At 43.9% G+C, this 19,641-nt stretch overlaps 1 protein-coding gene across 2 annotated transcripts in view; it reads left to right on the top strand.

The window, feature by feature from the left end:
- bbox1 (butyrobetaine (gamma), 2-oxoglutarate dioxygenase (gamma-butyrobetaine hydroxylase) 1) overlaps positions 1–19,641 on the top strand; it is a 205,444-nt gene that overhangs the window by 150,491 nt on the left and 35,312 nt on the right. For both annotated transcript variants that reach the window (XM_080189873.1, XM_080189874.1), the window contains exon 5: positions 11,900–12,005. In XM_080189873.1, coding sequence (XP_080045999.1) covers positions 11,900–12,005 — 106 coding nt within the window. The remainder of the gene's footprint in view (positions 1–11,899; positions 12,006–19,641) is intronic.

Here is a 19,641-nt window from a genome sequence, read left to right on the forward strand (position 1 = left end):
TATCAAAGGTTAAAAGAGGATGCAGACAAACAACTTAAAATGAATAGCATTTTTTGTAATGGTTTGATTTTTTTAAGGAGAGTGCTGATGATAAGCTTTTTTGCTTAAATCTTGGTTACAATCATGAGCCATAACTTTCCCTTGGAGCTTTGGATATTGGCAATGCAGTATAGCATAACGTTTTCTCAACAGGTCAAAAAGTTGGAACTTTCCTCCTCTCTTCTCCATTGGATGTTGTTTGTTTGAATTAAGCCTTCTGTGCGATGAGTGATGTACTCCAGGCTGTCTTCCAAAACTTCTGGGACTGCCGCAACTGAACTTTTGTCACTGTGCTTTTTATGCTGGGGATAATTTATTTAAACATGCTGATTTACTATGGCACTTCATTTAAAAAGTTAATTATCTAGACAATAATAACTGTAATTTTTTTTGTCTGTTGATTAAGAAAATACTAAATTTGGCAGAAGAATGCATTCTTTCCAGCTTAGGACATAGAAATAGAGGCTTCTAGTTCTAATACAGTACGCCACATTTGACAGCAAATGGGCCTTTTTACTTGTGTAATACAGTTGATGCGTCAAATGTGGTATTGATTTTAAAAATATGCTTATATGCTAAAAAAAATTTGGATCGATATTTCAATATCATTCGGAATGGTGCATGAACTAATTTCAGCATGTCAGCTGTAGCTCAGCTCTATCACTCCTGACTGAATCAGAAGGTTGTGAGACTTGAGCACAAAAATCTAGGTCCTGTGCAGTACTGTGGAGCACTGCAGTGGCAGAAGTACAGAGTTGATGGGCTGAATAGTCTCCTTCTGCACTGATTCCATGATTCTATGATTCCAAGATGGATGTTAAAGATCTCACACAGCATTTTGAAGAAGAGCTCAGGAAGGGTCACAAAACTGAAACATGTAAGGTGGAATTTTCTAGCTGTTCACACTGATGGAATCTTCTGGTCCCACTGCTGAGGGCCAAATACTCCGTCCTTGCAATGGCAATGGGGTGTGAACAGCTGGAAAATCTGGGCCTATCTCTTTTTCTCTCTGCATTGATGCTGCCTGACCTGCTGAATACTTCCAATATTTTCTATTTTTATTCCAAATTTCCAGCAGTATTTTTTCTTTAATTTTGAGTTGTCCCTGGTGTCCTGACCAATATTTATCTCTCAAAAAAATTATCTGGTCATCATCACATTACTATTTGTGGGACCTTGCTATGTGCAAATTATCTGCTATGTTTCCTACATCACAACAGTCATTGGGGCAATACAGTGGCTAGCGCTGCTGCCTTACAGCACCAGGGATCTGGGTTAGATTCCCGGCTTGAGTCACTGTCTGTGTGGATAAGAACATAAGAAACATAAGAAATAGGAGCAGGAGTAGGCCATCCAGCCCTTCGAGCCTGCCCCGCCATTCAATAAGATCGTGGCTGATCTGAAGTAGATCAGTTCCACCTTCCCGCTTTCTCTCCATAACCCTTAATTCCCTTGTCTATCAAAAACCTATCTACCCATGACTTAAATATATTTAGCAAGGTAGCCTCCACCACTTCAACGGGCAGAGAATTCCAGATATTCACCACCCTTTGAGTGAAGAAGTTCGTCCTCAACTCCGATCTAAACTGCACCCCCCCTTATCTTGAGGCTGTGCCCTCTAGTCCTGCTATCCTTTCTAAGCGGGAAGAATCTCTCTACCTCTACCCTATCCATCCCTTTCATTATCTTATACGTCTCTGTAAGATCCCCCCTCATCCTTCTAAACTCCAACGAGTACAGACCCAGTCTATTTAGTCTCTCTTCATAGTCCAACTCCTTCATCTCCGGTATCAGCCTAGTGAACCTCCTCTGCACTCCCTCCAAAGCCAATATATCCTTGCGCAAGTGCGGTGACCAAAACTGCACATAGTACTCCAGCTGCAGTCTCACCAGTACCTTGTACAGTTGCAGCAAGACCTCCCTGCTTTTATATTCTATCCCCCTCTCTATAAAGGCAAGCATTCCATTCGCTTTCTTGATCACCTGCTGCACCTGCAGACCGGGTTTTTTGCGACTCACGCACAAGGACCCCCAGGTCCCACTGCACCGTAGCATGCTGCAGCTTTTCACCCTTTAAATAGTAATCCCTCCTACTATTATTTCTGCCAAAGTGGATAACCTCACACTTGCTAACATTATACTCCATCTGCCAGGTCCTCGCCCACTCGCTCAGCCTATCCAGGTCCCTCTGCAGACTTTCCACACCCTCCGCGCAATTTGCTTTTCCACTCATCTTCGTGTCATCAGCAAATTTCGTCACCCTACACTCAGCCCCCTCCTCCAGATCATCTATATAAATGGTAAACAGTTGAGGCCCCAGCACCGATCCCTGCGGCACTCCACTAGTCACCAACCGCCAATCAGAATAGCACCCATTGACACCAACTCTCTGCTTCCTATTAGACAACCAATCCTCTATCCATGCTAACACCTTATCCCCAACTCCATCCCCCCTAACCTTCTGAAGCAACCTTTTATGAGGCACCTTATCAAACGCCTTTTGAAACTCTAGAAACACCACATCCACCGGTTCCCCTCTGTCTACCACACTAGTCACATCCTCATAGAAATCCAATAAATTTGTCAAACACGACTTCCCCTTAACGAATCCATGCTGCGTCTGCTCTATCAAACCACTCCTTTCTAGGTGCCTCGCTATTTCTTCTTTGATGACGGATTCAAGCATTTTTCCAACTACAGACATTAAACTAACCAGCCTATAATTCCCTGCCTTTTGTCTGCTACCTTTTTTAAACAGTGGCGTGACATTAGCCGTTTTCACATACTCCCTGTTTCTGCCTGGGATTCCTCTGGGTGCTCCAGTTTCCTCCCACAGTCCAAAGATGTGCTGGTTAAGTGGAATGGCTCTGCTATATTCTCGCTCCATGTATCCAAACAGATGCCAGAGTACAGTGACTAGGGGATTTTCACAGTAACTTCACTGCAGTTTTAATGTAAGTCTACTTGTGACTAATAAATAAACTTTAACTTTAACTGAAGTGTGTTTACTGTTATGTTATAGGGAAACCTAGCAGATAATTTTCGCAGAGCAAGAACCCATACTGAAATAAATGGCTGATCATCACTTTTTTACAGAATCACAGGGCTGTTACAGAGTAGAAGGAATCAGTTTGATCCATTATGTCTGCACTGGCTCTCTGAATATTTTGTGATGGTGGTTAAGGGATAATTGTTGGCACAACCTTCTTGGAGAATTTCCTTGCTCTTCTTTGAATAGGGCAATGTGATCTTTTCATCACCTAATGTGGACAAATAGAGTTTTCGTTTAAAAGCTCATTGAAAGTTGGCATCTTTGAAACTCTAGTTTCGCTTAGGGATAGTATTGGACTGAAGTGCCCATGTAGATTATGTGCCAAACTCTCTGAAATGGGACTGGCTCAGAGCTTAGATGCATGCATCCTGCATTGATAGTTTTATTTACTTCCTGATTATTTTTAAATGATTCAAATTACATGTTGGAATTCAAAGATTTTCTTTTACAAAGTTACAAACTGCACTTAATTTTAGTTAAACATGCTTTCATGAAAAATTCAAACACAAAGTAATATGTTAGGAATATAGTGGTTTTTCGATCTAACCACTATATTTTAGCCATTGATGAAGAAGGACCCTAAATCTCTTTAAAACCTCACTGCTTCCAACTTTCCTTATTTAGAAAATACTTTGATCTATATTTCTGTAGGTCGAAAATGGATGAACCCACAGTTAATTGCATTGAAATCCATCACCTACAATTTTGCCCCCTTGATCTATCAATATCTCTTTGTAATTTTATGCTCCCATTTAAACTATTTACTATACCACATTGGTAAATTGGATTTTTGGCTCTCTATTATGTTTCTGAGTTATCAATAAGTATGGTGAATCGTGGCGTCCTTGTAAAACATAGCCATTTCTTTCCAATTAGAGTGCATACTGACTATTCCTATACTCTGTCTTCCCTGCCTAATTGGGTCAATAATTTGTCTCCAATGTTTGTCTTTTATCACAATGTCTTCCTGAAGTCCACATAGATGACACCCATAGACAGTAGTAGTTGCAATCTACTACCCCAGTTACTTACTGAAAAAAAAGATTTATTCGATCATGGGATGTGGGTGTCGCAGGCTGGGCCAGCATTTGTTGGATTCACAGTCAGGGCTGAGAGAGGACAGACTGTCCTTGGATTCACAGTCAGAGCTGGCCAAGTGTAGACTATGCTTAGACTCACAGTCAGAGCTGAGACAGTATAGACTGTCCTTGGACTATGTGGACTTCAGAGTCAAGAGTGATAGTAAAGAGATGGTTCTAGGATGCAGTGTGCCCTGTAACAGGGCTACACAGCTTGGTGTGCAGGGTGTTTTCACAGTCTGAGTCCATTGATTTGTCTAGTTCCGTAATGATCTGAAGATGGAAGACAATAGTTACAGGAGACATCTACAGCCTGTACCTGAGGAAAACATTTGCAACAATCTTCAGCCAGAAATGCCAAGTGAATGATCCATCTCAGCCTCCTCTAGAGGTCCCCAAGAATTACAGATAGCACTCTTCAGCCAATTCAATTAACGCCACCTGATATCAAGAAATGGCTGAAGGCACTGGATAGGTTTACCAGGCTGATTCCAGGGATGGTGGGACTGATGTGTGACTAGAGATTGACTAGGTTAGGATTGTTTTCACTGGAGTTCAAATGAATGAGGGAATGAGGACAAAAACATTTATGCCACACTAGTATCAGGCAATTACCATCTACAACAAAAGAGAATCCAACCATCACCCCTTGAAATTCAATGGCATTACCATCACTGAATCCCCCACTATCAACCTCCTGGGGATGACTATTGAGCAGAAACTGAACATGACTAGCCATATGAATACTTTGGCTACAAGATCAGATTATAGCCTGGGGATCCTATGGTGAATAATTGATCTCCTGACCCCCAAAATACTATCCACCATGGTGGCACAGTGATTAGCACTGCTGCCTCACAGTGCCAGGGACTGGGTTCAATTCTAGCCTTGGGTGACAGTCTGTGTGGAGTTTGCATGTTCGCCCCATGTCTGTCTGGGGTTTCCTTTGTATGCTCCAAATTCTCCCACACTCCAAAGATATGCAGGTTAGGTTGATTGGCCATGCTAAATTGCCCCACTGTGTCTAAAGGAACTGGGAAAGATCTGTGGGGTTACGGAGATAGGCCCAAGATGGGATTGTTGTCGGTGCTGGCGTGATGGGTCGAACAGCCTCTTTCTACAGTGTCGGGATTCTATGTCTAATGATCTACATGGCCCAAGTCATGGATGTGATGGAATAAAGCTTGTCACCATCCAGGCCAAAAGAGGTCATTTCAATAACACCCCATCCACATAAATTCACTCCCTCCACCACTGATGAACAGTGGCAGTATTGTGTACCATCTACAAGATACACTGCAGAAACTTACAAAGGTTTTTGAGGCAGTACCATTCAAACTCATGACACCATCATCTAGAAGGACAAGATCAGCAGATATTTGGGAATATCACCACCTGAAAGTTTCCCTTCAAGCCAACTCACTGAGTTGGAAATATATCACTGTCTGTTCACTGCCCCTGAGTGAAAATCTTGGAATTCCCTCCCTAAAAGCACATTAAGCGTATCTACACCACATGGATTGCAGCAATTCAAAAAGGCAGCTCACCACTACTTTCTCAAGAGCAATTAGGGATGGGAAATGAATGCTGGCCTAGCCAGTGACGCCCACCATTAGTCGTAAAGTCATAGAGGTTTACAGCATGCAAACAGACCCTTTGGCCCAGCTTGTCCATGCTGCCCAGTTTTTACAACTAAGCTAGGCCCAATTGCCTGCATTTGGCCTGTCTTTCTCCATACCCATTTTGCCCAGTTATATTAAAAGGTGTCACACTTCCAGAATATTCAATACCATTAATTGTTACAACAGACTGTTACCAAGTAATTTAACCTTTCATCTCACTGCTTAGTGATGAACCATTAATCTCAAGTTTCTGCAGGAGAGCATGGAATAAAGAATCTGGTGTCAGCAGCTACACATGTCACTGTCTAAATGCTTTTCAAAAGACAAAATTGTACCCATCTCTACTGCTGCCTCTGGCGATTCGTTGCAGACACTAACCACCGTCTGAGTGAAACAATTGCCCATATGGACCCTTTTGTATCTCTCCCCTCTCACTTTAAACCAATGCCCTCTAGTTTTAGATTCCCCTACCTTTGGGAAAAAATGTTGACTATCTAACATCTATCTATGCCCCGCATTATTTCATAGACCTCTATAAGATCATCTTTAAAGCCTCTTATGCTTCAGAGAAAAAAGTCCCAGTCTATCCAGCCTCTCCTTTTTACTCAAACCATCAAATCCCTGTGGCAGCCGAGTAAATCTTTTAGAACAAAAAGAATGAAGAAAATTACAGCACAGGAACAGGCCCTTCGGCCCTTCCAGCCAGTGCCAATCATGCCCGACTTAACTAAAACCCCCTACCCTTCCGGGGACCATATCCCTCGACTCCTATCTCATTCATGTACTTGTCAAGACGCCCCTTAAAAATCACTACCATATTCCGCTTCCACTACCTCCCCCTGCAACGAGTTCCAGACACCCACCACTCTCTTGTAAAAAATCTGCCTCGTACATCTCTTTCAAACTTTGCCTCTCGCACTTTAAACCTATGCACCCTGTAATTGACTCTCCCATCGTGGGAAAAAGCTTCTGACTATCCATCTGTCCATGCCTCTCATAATCTTGTAGACTTCTAACAAGTCTCCATCACTCTAGTGGGAACAAACCAAGTTTCTCCAACCTCTCTTCATAGCTAATGCCCTCCATACCAGGCAACATCCTGGTAAATCTTTTCTGTACCCTCTTCAAAGACTCCACATCCTTCTGGTAGTGTGGCCAAAAGAATTGAACACTATATTCCAAGTGCAGCCTAACTAAGGTTCTATAAAACTGCAACATGACTTGCCAGTTTTTAAACTCAATACCCCGGCCAAAGAAGGCAGGCATGCCGTATGCCTTCTCCACCTGCATTGTCACTTTCAGTGACCTGTGTGCCTGTACACCCAGATCCCTTTGTTTATCAATACTCCGAAGGGTTCTGCCATTTACTGTATATTTCCTATCTGTATTAGACCTTCCAAAATGCATTACCTCACATTTGTCCAGATTAAACTCCATCTGCCATAGCTCTGCCCAAATCTCCAACCGATCTATATCCTGCTGTATCCTCTGAGGGTCCTCATTGCTTTCCGCAAATCCACCAACATTTGTGTCATCCACAAACTTATTAATCAATCCAGGTGCATTTTCCTCCAAATCATTTATATATATTACAAACAGCAAAGGTCCCAGCACTGATCCCTGAGGAACACCACCTGTCGCAGCCCTCCATTCAGAAACACACCATTCCGCTGCTACGCTCTGTCTTCTTTGACCGAGCCAGTTTTGTATCCACCTTGCCAGCTTACCTCTGATCCCATGTGAATTCATTTTCTGCACTCTTTCTAGTTTAATAATATTCTTTCTATAATTGGGTGACCAGAACTGTACACAGTATTCTAAGTGTGGCCTTTCTAACATCATGTACAACTTCTGCAAGACATCCCAACTCCTGTATTCAGTGTACTGACCAATGAAACCAAGCATACCAAATGCCTTCTTCACCACCCTGACCACTTGTGACTCCACTTTCAAGGAGCTATGAACATGCCCTTCAAGATTTCTTTGTTCTCTAACTCTTCCCAGTGCCCAACCATTAACTGTGTAGCTTCTGTCCCAATTTGATCTACCAAAATGCATCACTTCACATTTATCTAAATTAAACTCCATCTGCCATTCATCAGCCCACTGGCTCAATTGATTAGGATCTCATTGCAATCCTAAATAATCATCTTCACTGTCCACTATGCCACCAATCTTGGTGTCATCTGCAAATTTATTAACTTTGCCTCATAAATTCCCATCCAAATCATTAACATAAATAACAAATAATAATGAACTCAGCACAGATCCCTGAGGCACACTGCTGATCACAGGCCTCCAGTTTGAAAAACAACCCTCCAGAACCACCCTCTGGTCTTTTGTCATCAAGCCAATTTTGTATCCAATTGGCTACCTCACCCTGGATCCTGTGAAATTGAAACTTATGCAACAACCTACCATGTGGTACCTTGTCAAAGGCCTTGCTAAAGTCCATGCAGATAACGTTGACTGCACTGCCCTCATCTACCTTCTTGGTTACTCCTTCAAAAAACTCAATCAAATTTGTGAGATATGATTTTCCACTCATGAAGCCACACTGACTGCCCCTAATCAATCCTTGCCTCTCTAAATGTCTGTAAATCCTGTCTCTCAGAATACCTTCTAACAACTTATCCACTACATACATTAGGCTCACGGATCTGTAGTTCCCAAGCTTTTCCCAGCAGCAATTCTTAAACAAAGACTCCACATTTGCTACTCTCCAATCTTCAGGTACTTCACCTGTGACTATCGATGATTCAAATATCTCTGCTAGGGGACCTGCAATCTCCTTCCTAGCCTCCAGCTACGTCCTGGGATACTCTTGATCAGAAGATATGAGATCTCCTCTTTATTATTTATTAGTGTAGGCTTACATTAACATTGCAATAAAGTTACTGTGAAAATCCCCTAGTCATCAAACTCCAGTGCCTTTTCAAGTATACTGAGGGAGAATTTAGCATGGCCAATGCAACAAGCCACATATGAAAATGTATCTATCTGGGAAACATTTGCTTTCTGGTAATAAAGCAGCTTACCTTGGCCCAGTTCAGTGATTAGCTTAGCCAATTAAGTAAAATATTATACAGAATCAACTTATAATTTTTCATTTTTTGATCAAATGTTGGCCAATTACTAGCAAGACACTGATAGAAGTTGTAGCCCTGAACTTAAACTCTTGCTTTTCATCTTACAGTTATAGTTCCGTAGTGCCCTCTGTTAGGCCTAGTTAAAAAAGTATAGATTAGCAACTGGAAAGAGAGCAGGTAAGCAAGAAGAAAAATGAAAGTAGGTGGTACTTCTAATTAAGTATTTCAGATCTCTTTGAATTACACACGTTTATGGAAAAGATAAATACAGACCTATATCAAAGCACAAAGCTGTGGAATATCAAAAAATGGGGCAGTAAAGAAGCAGTATAAACATAAGAACATAAGAACATAAGAAATAGGAGCAGGAGTAGGCCATCTGGCCCTTCGAGCCTGCCCCGCCATTCAATAAGATCATGGCTGATCTGTCGTGGCTCAGTTCCACTTTCCCGCCCTCTCCCCATAACCCTTAATCCCCTCTCTTATCAAAAACCCATCAACCCGCTTCTTAAAAATATTTAGCGAGGCAGCCTCCACCACTTCAACGGGCAGAGAATTCCAGATATTCACCACCCTTTGAGTGAAGAAGTTCCTCCTCAACTCCGTTCTAAACCGCCCCCCCTTTATCTTGAGGCTGTGCCCCCTAGTCCTACTGTCTTTTTTGAGCGGGAAGAGTCTCTCCACCTCTATCCTATCCATCCCATTCATCATCTTATACGTCTCAATGAGATCTCCCCTCATTCTTCTAAACTCTAACGAGTACAAGCCTAGTTTATTCAGCCTCTCCTCATAGCTCAACCCCCTCAACTCCGGTATCAGCCTAGTAAACCTCCTCTGCACTCCCTCCAAGGCCAAAATATCCTTGCGCAGGTGCGGCGCCCTAAACTGCACACAGTACTCCAGCTGCGGCCTCACCAATGCCCTATACAGCTGCAGCAAGACCTCCCTACTTTTATATTCAATCCCCCTCGCGATGAAGGCCAGCATCCCATTCGCCTTCCTGACCACCTGCTGCACCTGCAGGCTGGGTTTTTGCGACTCATGCACAAGGACCCCGAGGTCCCTCTGCACCGTCGCCTGCTGCAGTTTTTCGCCCCGTAAGTAATAGTCCTTCCTACCATTCTTCCTACCAAAGTGGACCACCTCACACTTGCCAACATACAAGTTATTATTCTTGCTACAGTGGCTGTGGAATGAATGGCACCTGCTGTTAGGAAACTTGATCATTTATCATCTTATTGCACTAGAAGTGTGGAATTTAATGAGTTCAAAAATATACAGATTAGGTGGTTTGACCGAGCTAAATTGGCCCTTAGTGTCCAGAGATATGCGGGTTGGTTGGATTGGCCGGGCTAAGTTACCCTCTGATGTCCAAAGGTGAGGAGGTTAGGTGAATCAGCCATAATAAATGTGCAGAGTTATGGAGAAGAGGGTCTGGGTGGGGTGCTCTTTTGGAGAGTTGGTGAATAAACGATGGGCCGAATGGCCTCTTTCTGCACTGTAGGGATTCTATGATCCTATGGATGTGGAAGGGCATGACAACTGCCATAAAGACTCATGGCATCCCCACTGACGAGATTTCTGGGCACCCTAAGGGAATTAACTGCAGAATTGGCAGCAGAAACTTTGTCGACAGGACTCCTGGTTTCATGGTGGACATTTAATTCCAGGACTACCCCCAGCTGGGCAGAAATTACTCCCCCAAAAGCTGCCAGTAAATCAGACTGGTAGTGTCAATGGGAACAGTGACTGCCGCCAGGACCGTGTTCCTGAGATGCCGGGTCCCTTGATCAGGTACTATGCGCCTTTGAGCCAGAGACTCTGCATTCATTTGGCTGCAAGCTAATCCAACAACTTTGCATTAATTGGCCAGCTAAGGACTTCAGTTGACATTTGAGTGGGAAAGCCAATCTGGAGCCATCCCTACTCCAGGCAGAAGGAGGCAAGGAGGTGGCAGGTTCCCCACCCATATCCTTCTGCCCAATCAACTGCTACCCCACCTCCATATTCACCTCTGGGGGAATCATGAAATTCCATCCGGGATATCTGTATGTTTTAGATCCAAATGGCATTGCACCTTCTATATGTATCTGGGACCTAGTGAATAGATTGGTGCAGGCAATATTGTGTCTCCTTGAGCAAAAGAATTAAAGAATTGCTAATCAACAGTTCAGTCAAAAACAGGACGTGTTAGAATGGTGTCACATCAGACACCGAAAGCAAAATAAAGAGAGGGAGGGATTCAATTGAGAGAAAAAAGTCAAAGAAAATGTTAAAAAAAAGTAATTTTAAAATTTTTAGTCTCCCAACATTAATTAAATTCTGAAGCAATGAGGCTTCACACTTGTAAAAGTTCATTTTCAGTGCCACAGTGGCAATTGGATGTAATTAAAACTTATCATTCCATTAACAAGAGGATGCTTAGACTGAAATGGTCAACTTCTAAGATTCTTTGGTGAGCTACATCAATTTCTACTAACATTGAATACATTTGGACGGAGAGCGAGGCAGTGGGACATCCTCTTCATCCATCTTTGATTTTTTTCAGGTTAAAAATTTCATGTTTAACATCACACCTGCACTCATATGAAGTTGCTACTTAATTTATGCAGAAGATGCATTTTCACAATAAGTTCTGGTCCAATATTTTTGTTAATCATTTCAAGAAATATAAACTTCACAGCAGTGTTCAAAAATTTAAGAACCATTAAACAGATAGTCATCTAAATAACATGGTCTTTTTTCAAGAATACCTGGGCCCATTAGTAAATCATGAATTTATATGCTATTGATTGAAGTACGTTAATGTATCAAGATAATTAAATGCACTTTAACAGTTTACACAATACTAATGTATTTCTTTCCTAAATTAATTAAATGACTAAAGGCAAGGAACAAAGTATACAAGTTTAATCTTATTTTTGGCTAAATTAAGCAACACTACATTTCAGAGAGTTTATTCGACAAAAACATGTTACAATCTAACCTCATTTTATCTGCCTGTCTTCTTTTTAAAAGACTTACTTGGCAAGTGGAGGACAAGGTTGATGCAAACAATGTAGCTTACACATCTGCGAAATTGAGCCTTCATACCGACTACCCAGCACTGCAAGATCCTCCTGGGGTAAGACTATTTGCTGTGCCCTAAAAGTCATTAAACTACTTTCTTTTCTTAAAAAAGAGAAAATAGAACATTATGCAAAGAACATATCAAGTGGGTTGGATGTAAGTCCATGTCTGATTTTATTGAAAATATTTGTCTACTGTTGCTTATACTGTATGTTACATAAGAACATAAGAACATAAGAAATAGGGGCAGGAGTAGGCCATCTAGCCCCTCGAGCCTGCCCCGCCATTCAATAAGATCATGGCTGATCTGAAGTGGCTCAGTTCCACTTTCCCGCTTTCTCCCCATAACCGTTAATCCCCTTGCCTACCAAAAACCTATCTACCCGTGTCTTAAATATATTTAGCGAGGTAGCCTCCACCACTTCAACGGGCAGAGAATTCCAGAGATACACCACCCTTTGAGTGAAGAAGTTCCTCCTCAACTCTGTTCTAAACTGCACCCCCCTTATCTTGAGGCTGTGCCCTCTAGTCCTGCTGTCCTTTCTGAGCGGGAAGAACCTCCCCACCTCTACCCTATCCATCCCCTTCATCATCTCATATGTCTTAATAAGATCCCCCCTCATCCTTCTAAACTCCAACGAGTACAAGCCCAGCCTATTCAGCCTCTCTTCATAGTTCAACCCCCTCAACTCCGGTATCAGCCTAGTGAACCTCCTCTGCACTCCCTCCAAGGCCAAAATATCCTTGCGCAAGTGCAGCGACCAAAACTGCACACAGTACTCCAGCTGCGGCCTCACCAGTGCCCTGTACAGTTGCAGCAAGACCTCCCTACTTTTATATTCAATCCCCCTCGCTATGAAGGCCAGCATCCCATTTGCCTTCCTGATCACCTGCTGCACCTGTAGGCTGGGTTTTTGCAACTCATGCACAAGGACCCCCAGGTCCCTCTGCACCGTAGCATGCTGCAGCTTTTTGCCCTTTAAGTAGCAATCCCTCAGATGGGATTTTCTGGATTTGGGGTGAGTACAGCTGAGAATTCCGACCTTGTGTGTTTTGGCTCCTTTGGTCTGATCGCAGGATACGTAAATATTCGGAGGAGAATTCCGCCTGAGCCCTGAGTAGTCCCTCCTACTATTATTCCTGCCAAAGTGGATAACCTCACACTTGCCAACATTGTATTCCATCTGCCAGGTCCTCGCCCACTCGCTCAACCTATCTAGATCCCTCTGCAGACTTTCTACACCCTCCGCACAATTTGCTTTTCCACTTATCTTTTTGTCATCAGCAAATTTTGACACCCTACACTCAGCTCCCTCCTCCAGATCATCTATATAAATGGTAAATAGCTGAGGCCTCAGCACCGATCCCTGGGGCACTCCACTAGTCACCAACCGCCAATCCGAATAGCACCCACTGACACCTACTCTCTGCCTCCTATTTGACAGCCAATCCTCTATCCAAGCTGACACCTTACCCCCCAACTCCATGCCCCCTAACCTTCTGTAACAGCCTTTTGTGCGGCACCTTATCAAATGTCTAATGTAACTGTTTTGCAGTGCATGGATCTTTTTACACAAACATCAATTTTAGAGAGAGAACAATAACCAATAACAAAAACAATATTTGTGATAATGCACTGAGACATCAGGCATTTTTGTTATGCTTTAAGCACTCTTAGAGAAGAGGAGGGTTGACACAGGAGTGCAGGGACAGACTGGTATTTGCACTGAAAGGAAACAGAACGTTACGCACTAAGTCAGGCACAACAATGCTTAGAGGCTAAGTGATTCTAATAGTTAGCCTTCACTTTTGAGGATCCAACGTCTTGTTTGAATAGAAATTTTATTTGATTATGCTCTCTCAAATAATCAATTAATCAGATACATGCGATTAGGCACAGCACATGATGGCAGAGAGGTGGCACAGTAGTAAGTGCTGCTGTCTCACAGGTCCAGGGACCTGGGTTCAATTCCTGGCTTGGGTCACTGTCTATATGCAGTTTGCGCATTCTCCCTGTGTCTGCATGGGTTTCGTCTGGATGCTCCAGCTTCTTCCCACAGTCTGAAAGATGCGCTGATTAGGTGCATTGACCTGAATAGGTGCCGGAATGTGGTGACTAGGGGATTTTCACAGCAATTTCATTGCTATGGTAATACAAGCCTTACTTGTGAATAATAAATAAACTTTAGTTTAAAAAATGTTAAAGTCATGGAAACCAGAAGGAATACAGGTAAAAATTTTAATTCTGCAGCTGATAAAGGTCCAAGAAAGCTAAAGTATTTGCACTTCAATATGGAAGCTAGGACCACACTGTAAAAGTTATGGACAATTCTTTGCATACTAATCCGTTTCAAGTCAACCAAATTTCTATTTTTCTTTTCGGCGTCACCGAATTTAAGCAATTTACTTGATCCAGAGGGAAACTGTAATCCCTTGATTGGCTCCATGTATGTGTTAGCAATGGCTTGCTATCAACATACTTACCCAAGTCAGAAGATTATGCGTTTAAGTACGACCTCAGGGATGTAAGCATAAAAACTAGACTGACATTCCAGTGTACTACTGAGGAAATGCTGCACTGTCAGATATACCACCTTTTAGATGAGACGTTATGATTGATGTCCTGTCAGATCTCTAAGATTACATGAAGAAAACTCCACAGCACTGTTCTGAAAAACAGGAAAGATATTATCAGTGTCCTGGCCAATATATATGTATCCCTTAATCAACATCACTAAAAGATAATTAAAGTTTTTATTTATTTGTCGCAAGTATGCTTTCAATAACACTGCAACAAAATTACTGTGAAAACCACCTAGTCGCCGCACTCCTGCGCCTGTTTGGGTAGAGTCATAGAGGTTTGCAGCATGGAAACTTCCATTGTTTGCTGGAGCAGACGAGTGAAGGAGCAGAGAGACAGCTAAGATTTTACCTGTTAAAAACCAGTTTAAAATAAGTTTAAAGCACTTTGTTCTTTGTAGAACTGTTTAAAGCATTTATTTATTGTATTTACTGCTTTAAGAATTCTGAGGGAGTGGTTAGCAGGCAGTTGTGGTTCAACAGATTTAAATATCAACTGACCACAAGGTGAAGCCTTCCATTGTTTGCTGGAGCAGACGAGTGAAGGAGCAGAGAGACAGCTAAGATTTTACCTGTTAAAAACCAGTTTAAAATAAGTTTAAAGCACTTTGTTCTTTGTAGAACTGTTTAAAGCATTTATTTATTGTATTTACTGCTTTAAGAATTCTGAGGGAGTGGTTAGCAGGCAGTTGTGGGCCATCAGATTTAAATCAGCGCCAGGTTTAAAAGGAGGCCTGGTGTAGACAGCGGGCAGCGTCTGAGCGGGCAGCGGAGTGAGAGGGAAGCAGAGTGAGCTACTAGGGCTTAATATCAAAAAGGGCTGGAAAGAAAAAAGGCCAGGTGAGTTCGTTTGAAAAACAAAAAAAACAAAAAAAAAAAAAAAATTTTTTCAAAACTACTACAGTAAATAATGGAGGGGCATGTGATGTGTGGTTTCTGTATGATGTGGGAACTGGTGGACCCTAGGGTTCATCCCAGTGACCATGTCTGCAGTAAGTGCAGGTTGCTGGAGGAGCTCCAGCTCAGGGTAAATGAGCTGGCCTCTGAGCTACAGACACTGAGGCTCATCAAGGGGAAAGAGGGTGCCATTGTCAATGGGGTGCAAGTGACATCCACCCCCCCTAGACTGGCTAACTCTAAGGGTCAGGGACAAGAGGGGGCTACTGGGAAGAGGAAGGGGGGTGAGGAGCGGAGGCCTCAGCCTCTTAATCTGCATAACAGGTTTGAGGTTCTTGCTTCCAAGTTGGACGAGAACGAGGCAGGTGAGGTTGGTGAGCAAGCTGCACACGGTACAGTGCTGCAGCAGGACATAGGCAAAGAGAAAAGGAAAAGGAACGTAGTAGTTATTGGGGATAGTGGGGTGAAGGGTATTGACACTGTCCTTTGTCACAATGACAAAGTGCACAGAAGGGTGTGTTGTCTGCCTGGTGCTCGGGTACGGGATGTCGCAGCTGGGCTGCAGAGGAACCTGGAGTGGGAGGGTGAGAATCCGGTCGTTGTGGTACATGTGGGTGCCGGCGACGTAAGCAAAATGCAGACTGAGGATCTGGGGGGGGAGTATGAAAAGCTTGGAATGGAATTAAAAAGTAGAACCGACAAGGTGGTTATCTCTGGGCTACTGCCTGAACCGTGTGCAGATGGGCGTAGGGTTGACAGGATTAAGGAACTGAATGGGTGGCTCAGGGATTGGTGTGGGAGGAATGGGTTTGAATTTATGGGGCATTGGCACCAGTATTGGGGTAGGTGGGACCTGTTCGGGAGGGATGGGGTTGGTCTGAACCGTGCTGGAACCAGAGTGCTGGCGAATCGAGTAAAGAGGACTGTAGACAGTGCTTTAAACTAATTGGGGGGGGGGGGTGTGAGGGTAGGTGACCTTACGAGGTCTAAAGTTAAGGAGAGTGTACATGTAAGGGAAGAGGCCGAGGATGTCCCAATAATAGAGGGAGTAGGGGACGTGAGTATAGTTGGTGGTGTTGCGGCAAATAGGGTCCAGGTGAAGGCTGGGATGAAAGCACTTTATCTGAATGCACGAAGCATTCGGAATAAAGTGGATGAGCTGATGGCGCAGATCGACACAAATGGATACGATCTGGTGGCCATTACAGAGACGTGGCTGCAGGGTGACAGGGACTGGGAGCTGAATGTACAGGGCTATAAAGTGTTTAGGAAGGATAGACAGGAGGGAAAAGGGGGGGGCGTAGCTCTGCTAATTAAGGATAGCATCACGGTGGTAGCAAGGGATGATATTGGAGCCAAGGAGCAGAGGGTGGAATCGTTGTGGGTGGAGATTAGGAACAGCAAAGGGAGGAAGACGCTGGTGGGTGTCGTCTATAGGCCCCCGAATAATGATCTGGAGGTGGGGCGGGCTGTTAACGCGCAAATAAGTGCGGCGTGCAGGAATGGGACGGCCGTAGTTATGGGGGATTTCAATCTGCATATTGATTGGTCGACCCATGTTGGACGTGGGGGGCTCGAGGAAGAGTTCTTGGAATGCTGCCGGGATAGTTTCCTCGAACAGTGTGTGTTGGAGCCGACGAGGGAGCGAGCTATCTTGGATCTGGTGCTATGTAATGAAGCGGGTAGAATTAGGGACCTTGTGGTGAAGGATCCTCTTGGGAAGAGTGATCATTATATGGTGGAGTTTCTGGTGCAGATGGAGGAGGAGAAAGTGGGTTCCCGGACACGCGTCCTTTGTTTGAATAGAGGGAAATACGGTAGGATGAGAGAAGAATTGGCGAATGTGGACTGGGAGAGCGCATTGGAGGGAGGGTCTGTTAAGGAGCAGTGGAGGATCTTTAAGGAGATCTTTCTTGGTGCTCAACGGAAATTTATTCCGATGGTCAAAAAGGATAGCAGGAGGAGAGGTAATAAGCCGTGGATAACCAAGGAGGTGAAGGAAAGTGTTAAACTAAAAGCGGAGGAATTTAGAGTAGCTAAGAGTAGTGGGCGAGAAGAGGATTGGGAGAGGTTTAAATGTCAACAAAAATTGACAAAGAAGTTGATAAGGAAGGGTAGGAGAAACTATGAAGCTGGGCTAGCGCTTAATATAAAAAAGGATAGCAAGAGTTTTTATAAATATATAAAAAGGAAGAGGCTGGCTAGGGTGAATGTTGGTCCTTTAGAGGATGAGAAAGGGGACCTAGTGGTAGGGGATGGGGATATGGCTAAGGTATTGAATAACTTTTTTGTTTCTGTCTTCACGGAGGAGGACGTGAATAATTTACCGGGTGTTAGCAATAGAAAGGTGGTAGGACTGGAGGGTCTTAATGACATTACTGTTACTAGAAAGGCGGTGCTCGACAGACTGGAGGGGCTGATTGTGGACAAGTCCCCAGGACCGGATGGAATGCATCCGAGGGTTCTGAAAGAAATGGCGGAGGTGATAGTGGATGCCTTGGTGGTTATTTTCCAGACGTCGCTGGATTCCGGGGAAGTGCCGGATGATTGGAAAATGGCTAATGTTACGCCGTTGTTTAAGAAGGGTGCCAGGCAAAAGGCGGGGAATTATAGGCCGGTTAGTTTAACATCTGTGGTAGGTAAAATGTTAGAATCTGTCATTAAGGAGGAAATTGCGAGGCATCTTGAAGGGAATTGCTTGATAGAGCAGACGCAGCACGGTTTCATTAAAGGGAAGTCGTGTCTGACAAATTTACTGGAGTTCTATGAGGATGTGTCTAGGGCGGTGGATAGAGGAGAGCCGGTGGATGTGGTCTTTATAGATTTTCAGAAAGCGTTTGACAAAGTGCCTCACAAGAGGTTATTTCAGAAGGTCGAGGGACATGGAGTTGGGAGTAGGGTGTTAGCGTGGATAGAGGATTGGTTGTCAAATAGGAGGCAGAGAGTGGGGGTCAACGGGTGCTATTCGGATTGGCGGATGGTGACTAGTGGAGTGCCCCAGGGGTCGGTGCTGGGGCCTCAGCTTTTTACCATTTATATAGATGATCTGGAGGAGGGAACCGAGTGTAGAGTGTCGAAATTTGCTGATGACACCAAGATTGGGGAACGGCAAATTGTGCGGAGGGTGTGGAGAGTCTGCAGAAGGATCTAGATAGGCTGGGCGAATGAGCCAGGAAATGGCAAATGGAATTTAATGTTGGCAAGTGTGAGGTGGTCCACTTTGGTAGGAAAAATGGTAGGAAGGACTATTACTTACGAGGCGAAAAACTGCAGCAGGCGACGGTGCAGAGGGACCTCGGGGTCCTTGTGCATGAGTCGCAAAAACCCAGCTTGCAGGTGCAGCAGGTGGTCAGGAAGGCGAATGGGATCCTGGCCTTCATAGCGAAAGGGATTGAATATAAAAGTAGGGAGGTCTTGCTGCAGCTGTATAGGGCATTGGTGAGGCCGCAACTGGAGTACTGTGTGCATTTTTGGGCGCCGCACCTGCGCAAAGATATTTTGGCCTTGGAGGGAGTGCAGAGGAGGTTTACTAGGCTGATACCGGAGTTGAGGGGGTTGAGCTATGAGGAGAGGCTGAATAAACTGGGCTTGTACTCGTTAGAGTTTAGAAGAATGAGAGGAGATCTCATTGAGACGTATAAGATGATGAATGGGATGGATAGGATAGAGGTGGAAAGACTCTTCCCGCTCAAAAAAGACAATAGGACTAGGGGGCACAGCCTCAAGATAAAAGGGGGGCGGTTTAATACGGAGTTGAGGAGGAACTCCTTCACTCAAAGGGTGGTGAATCTCTGGAATTCTCTGCCCGTTGAAGTGGTGGAGGCTGCCTCGCTAAATATTTTTAAGACGCGGGTTGATGGGTTTTTGATAGGAGAGGGGATTAAGGGTTATGGGGAGAGGGCGGGAAAGTGGAACTGAGCAGCGACAGATCAGCCATGATCTTATTGAATGGCGGGGCAGGCTCGAAGGGCTGGATGGCCTACTCCTGCTCCTATTTCTTATGTTCTTATGTTCTTATGAAACAGGCCCTTCGACCCAACTTGTCCATGCCGGCTTTTTTTTTAAACTCCTGAACTATTTGGCCCATATCCTTCCATATCCATCTTACCTATGTAATTGTCTAAATGCTTTTTAAAAGACAAAATTGTACCCACCTCTACTACTACCTCTGGCAGCTTGTTTCAGACACTCAGTACCCTCTGTGTGAAAAAATT

The sequence above is a fragment of the Carcharhinus amblyrhynchos genome, chromosome 6 (assembly GCF_965287045.1).
Source record: "Carcharhinus amblyrhynchos chromosome 6, sCarAmb.v2.hapA, whole genome shotgun sequence".
NCBI lineage: Eukaryota > Metazoa > Chordata > Chondrichthyes > Carcharhiniformes > Carcharhinidae > Carcharhinus > Carcharhinus amblyrhynchos.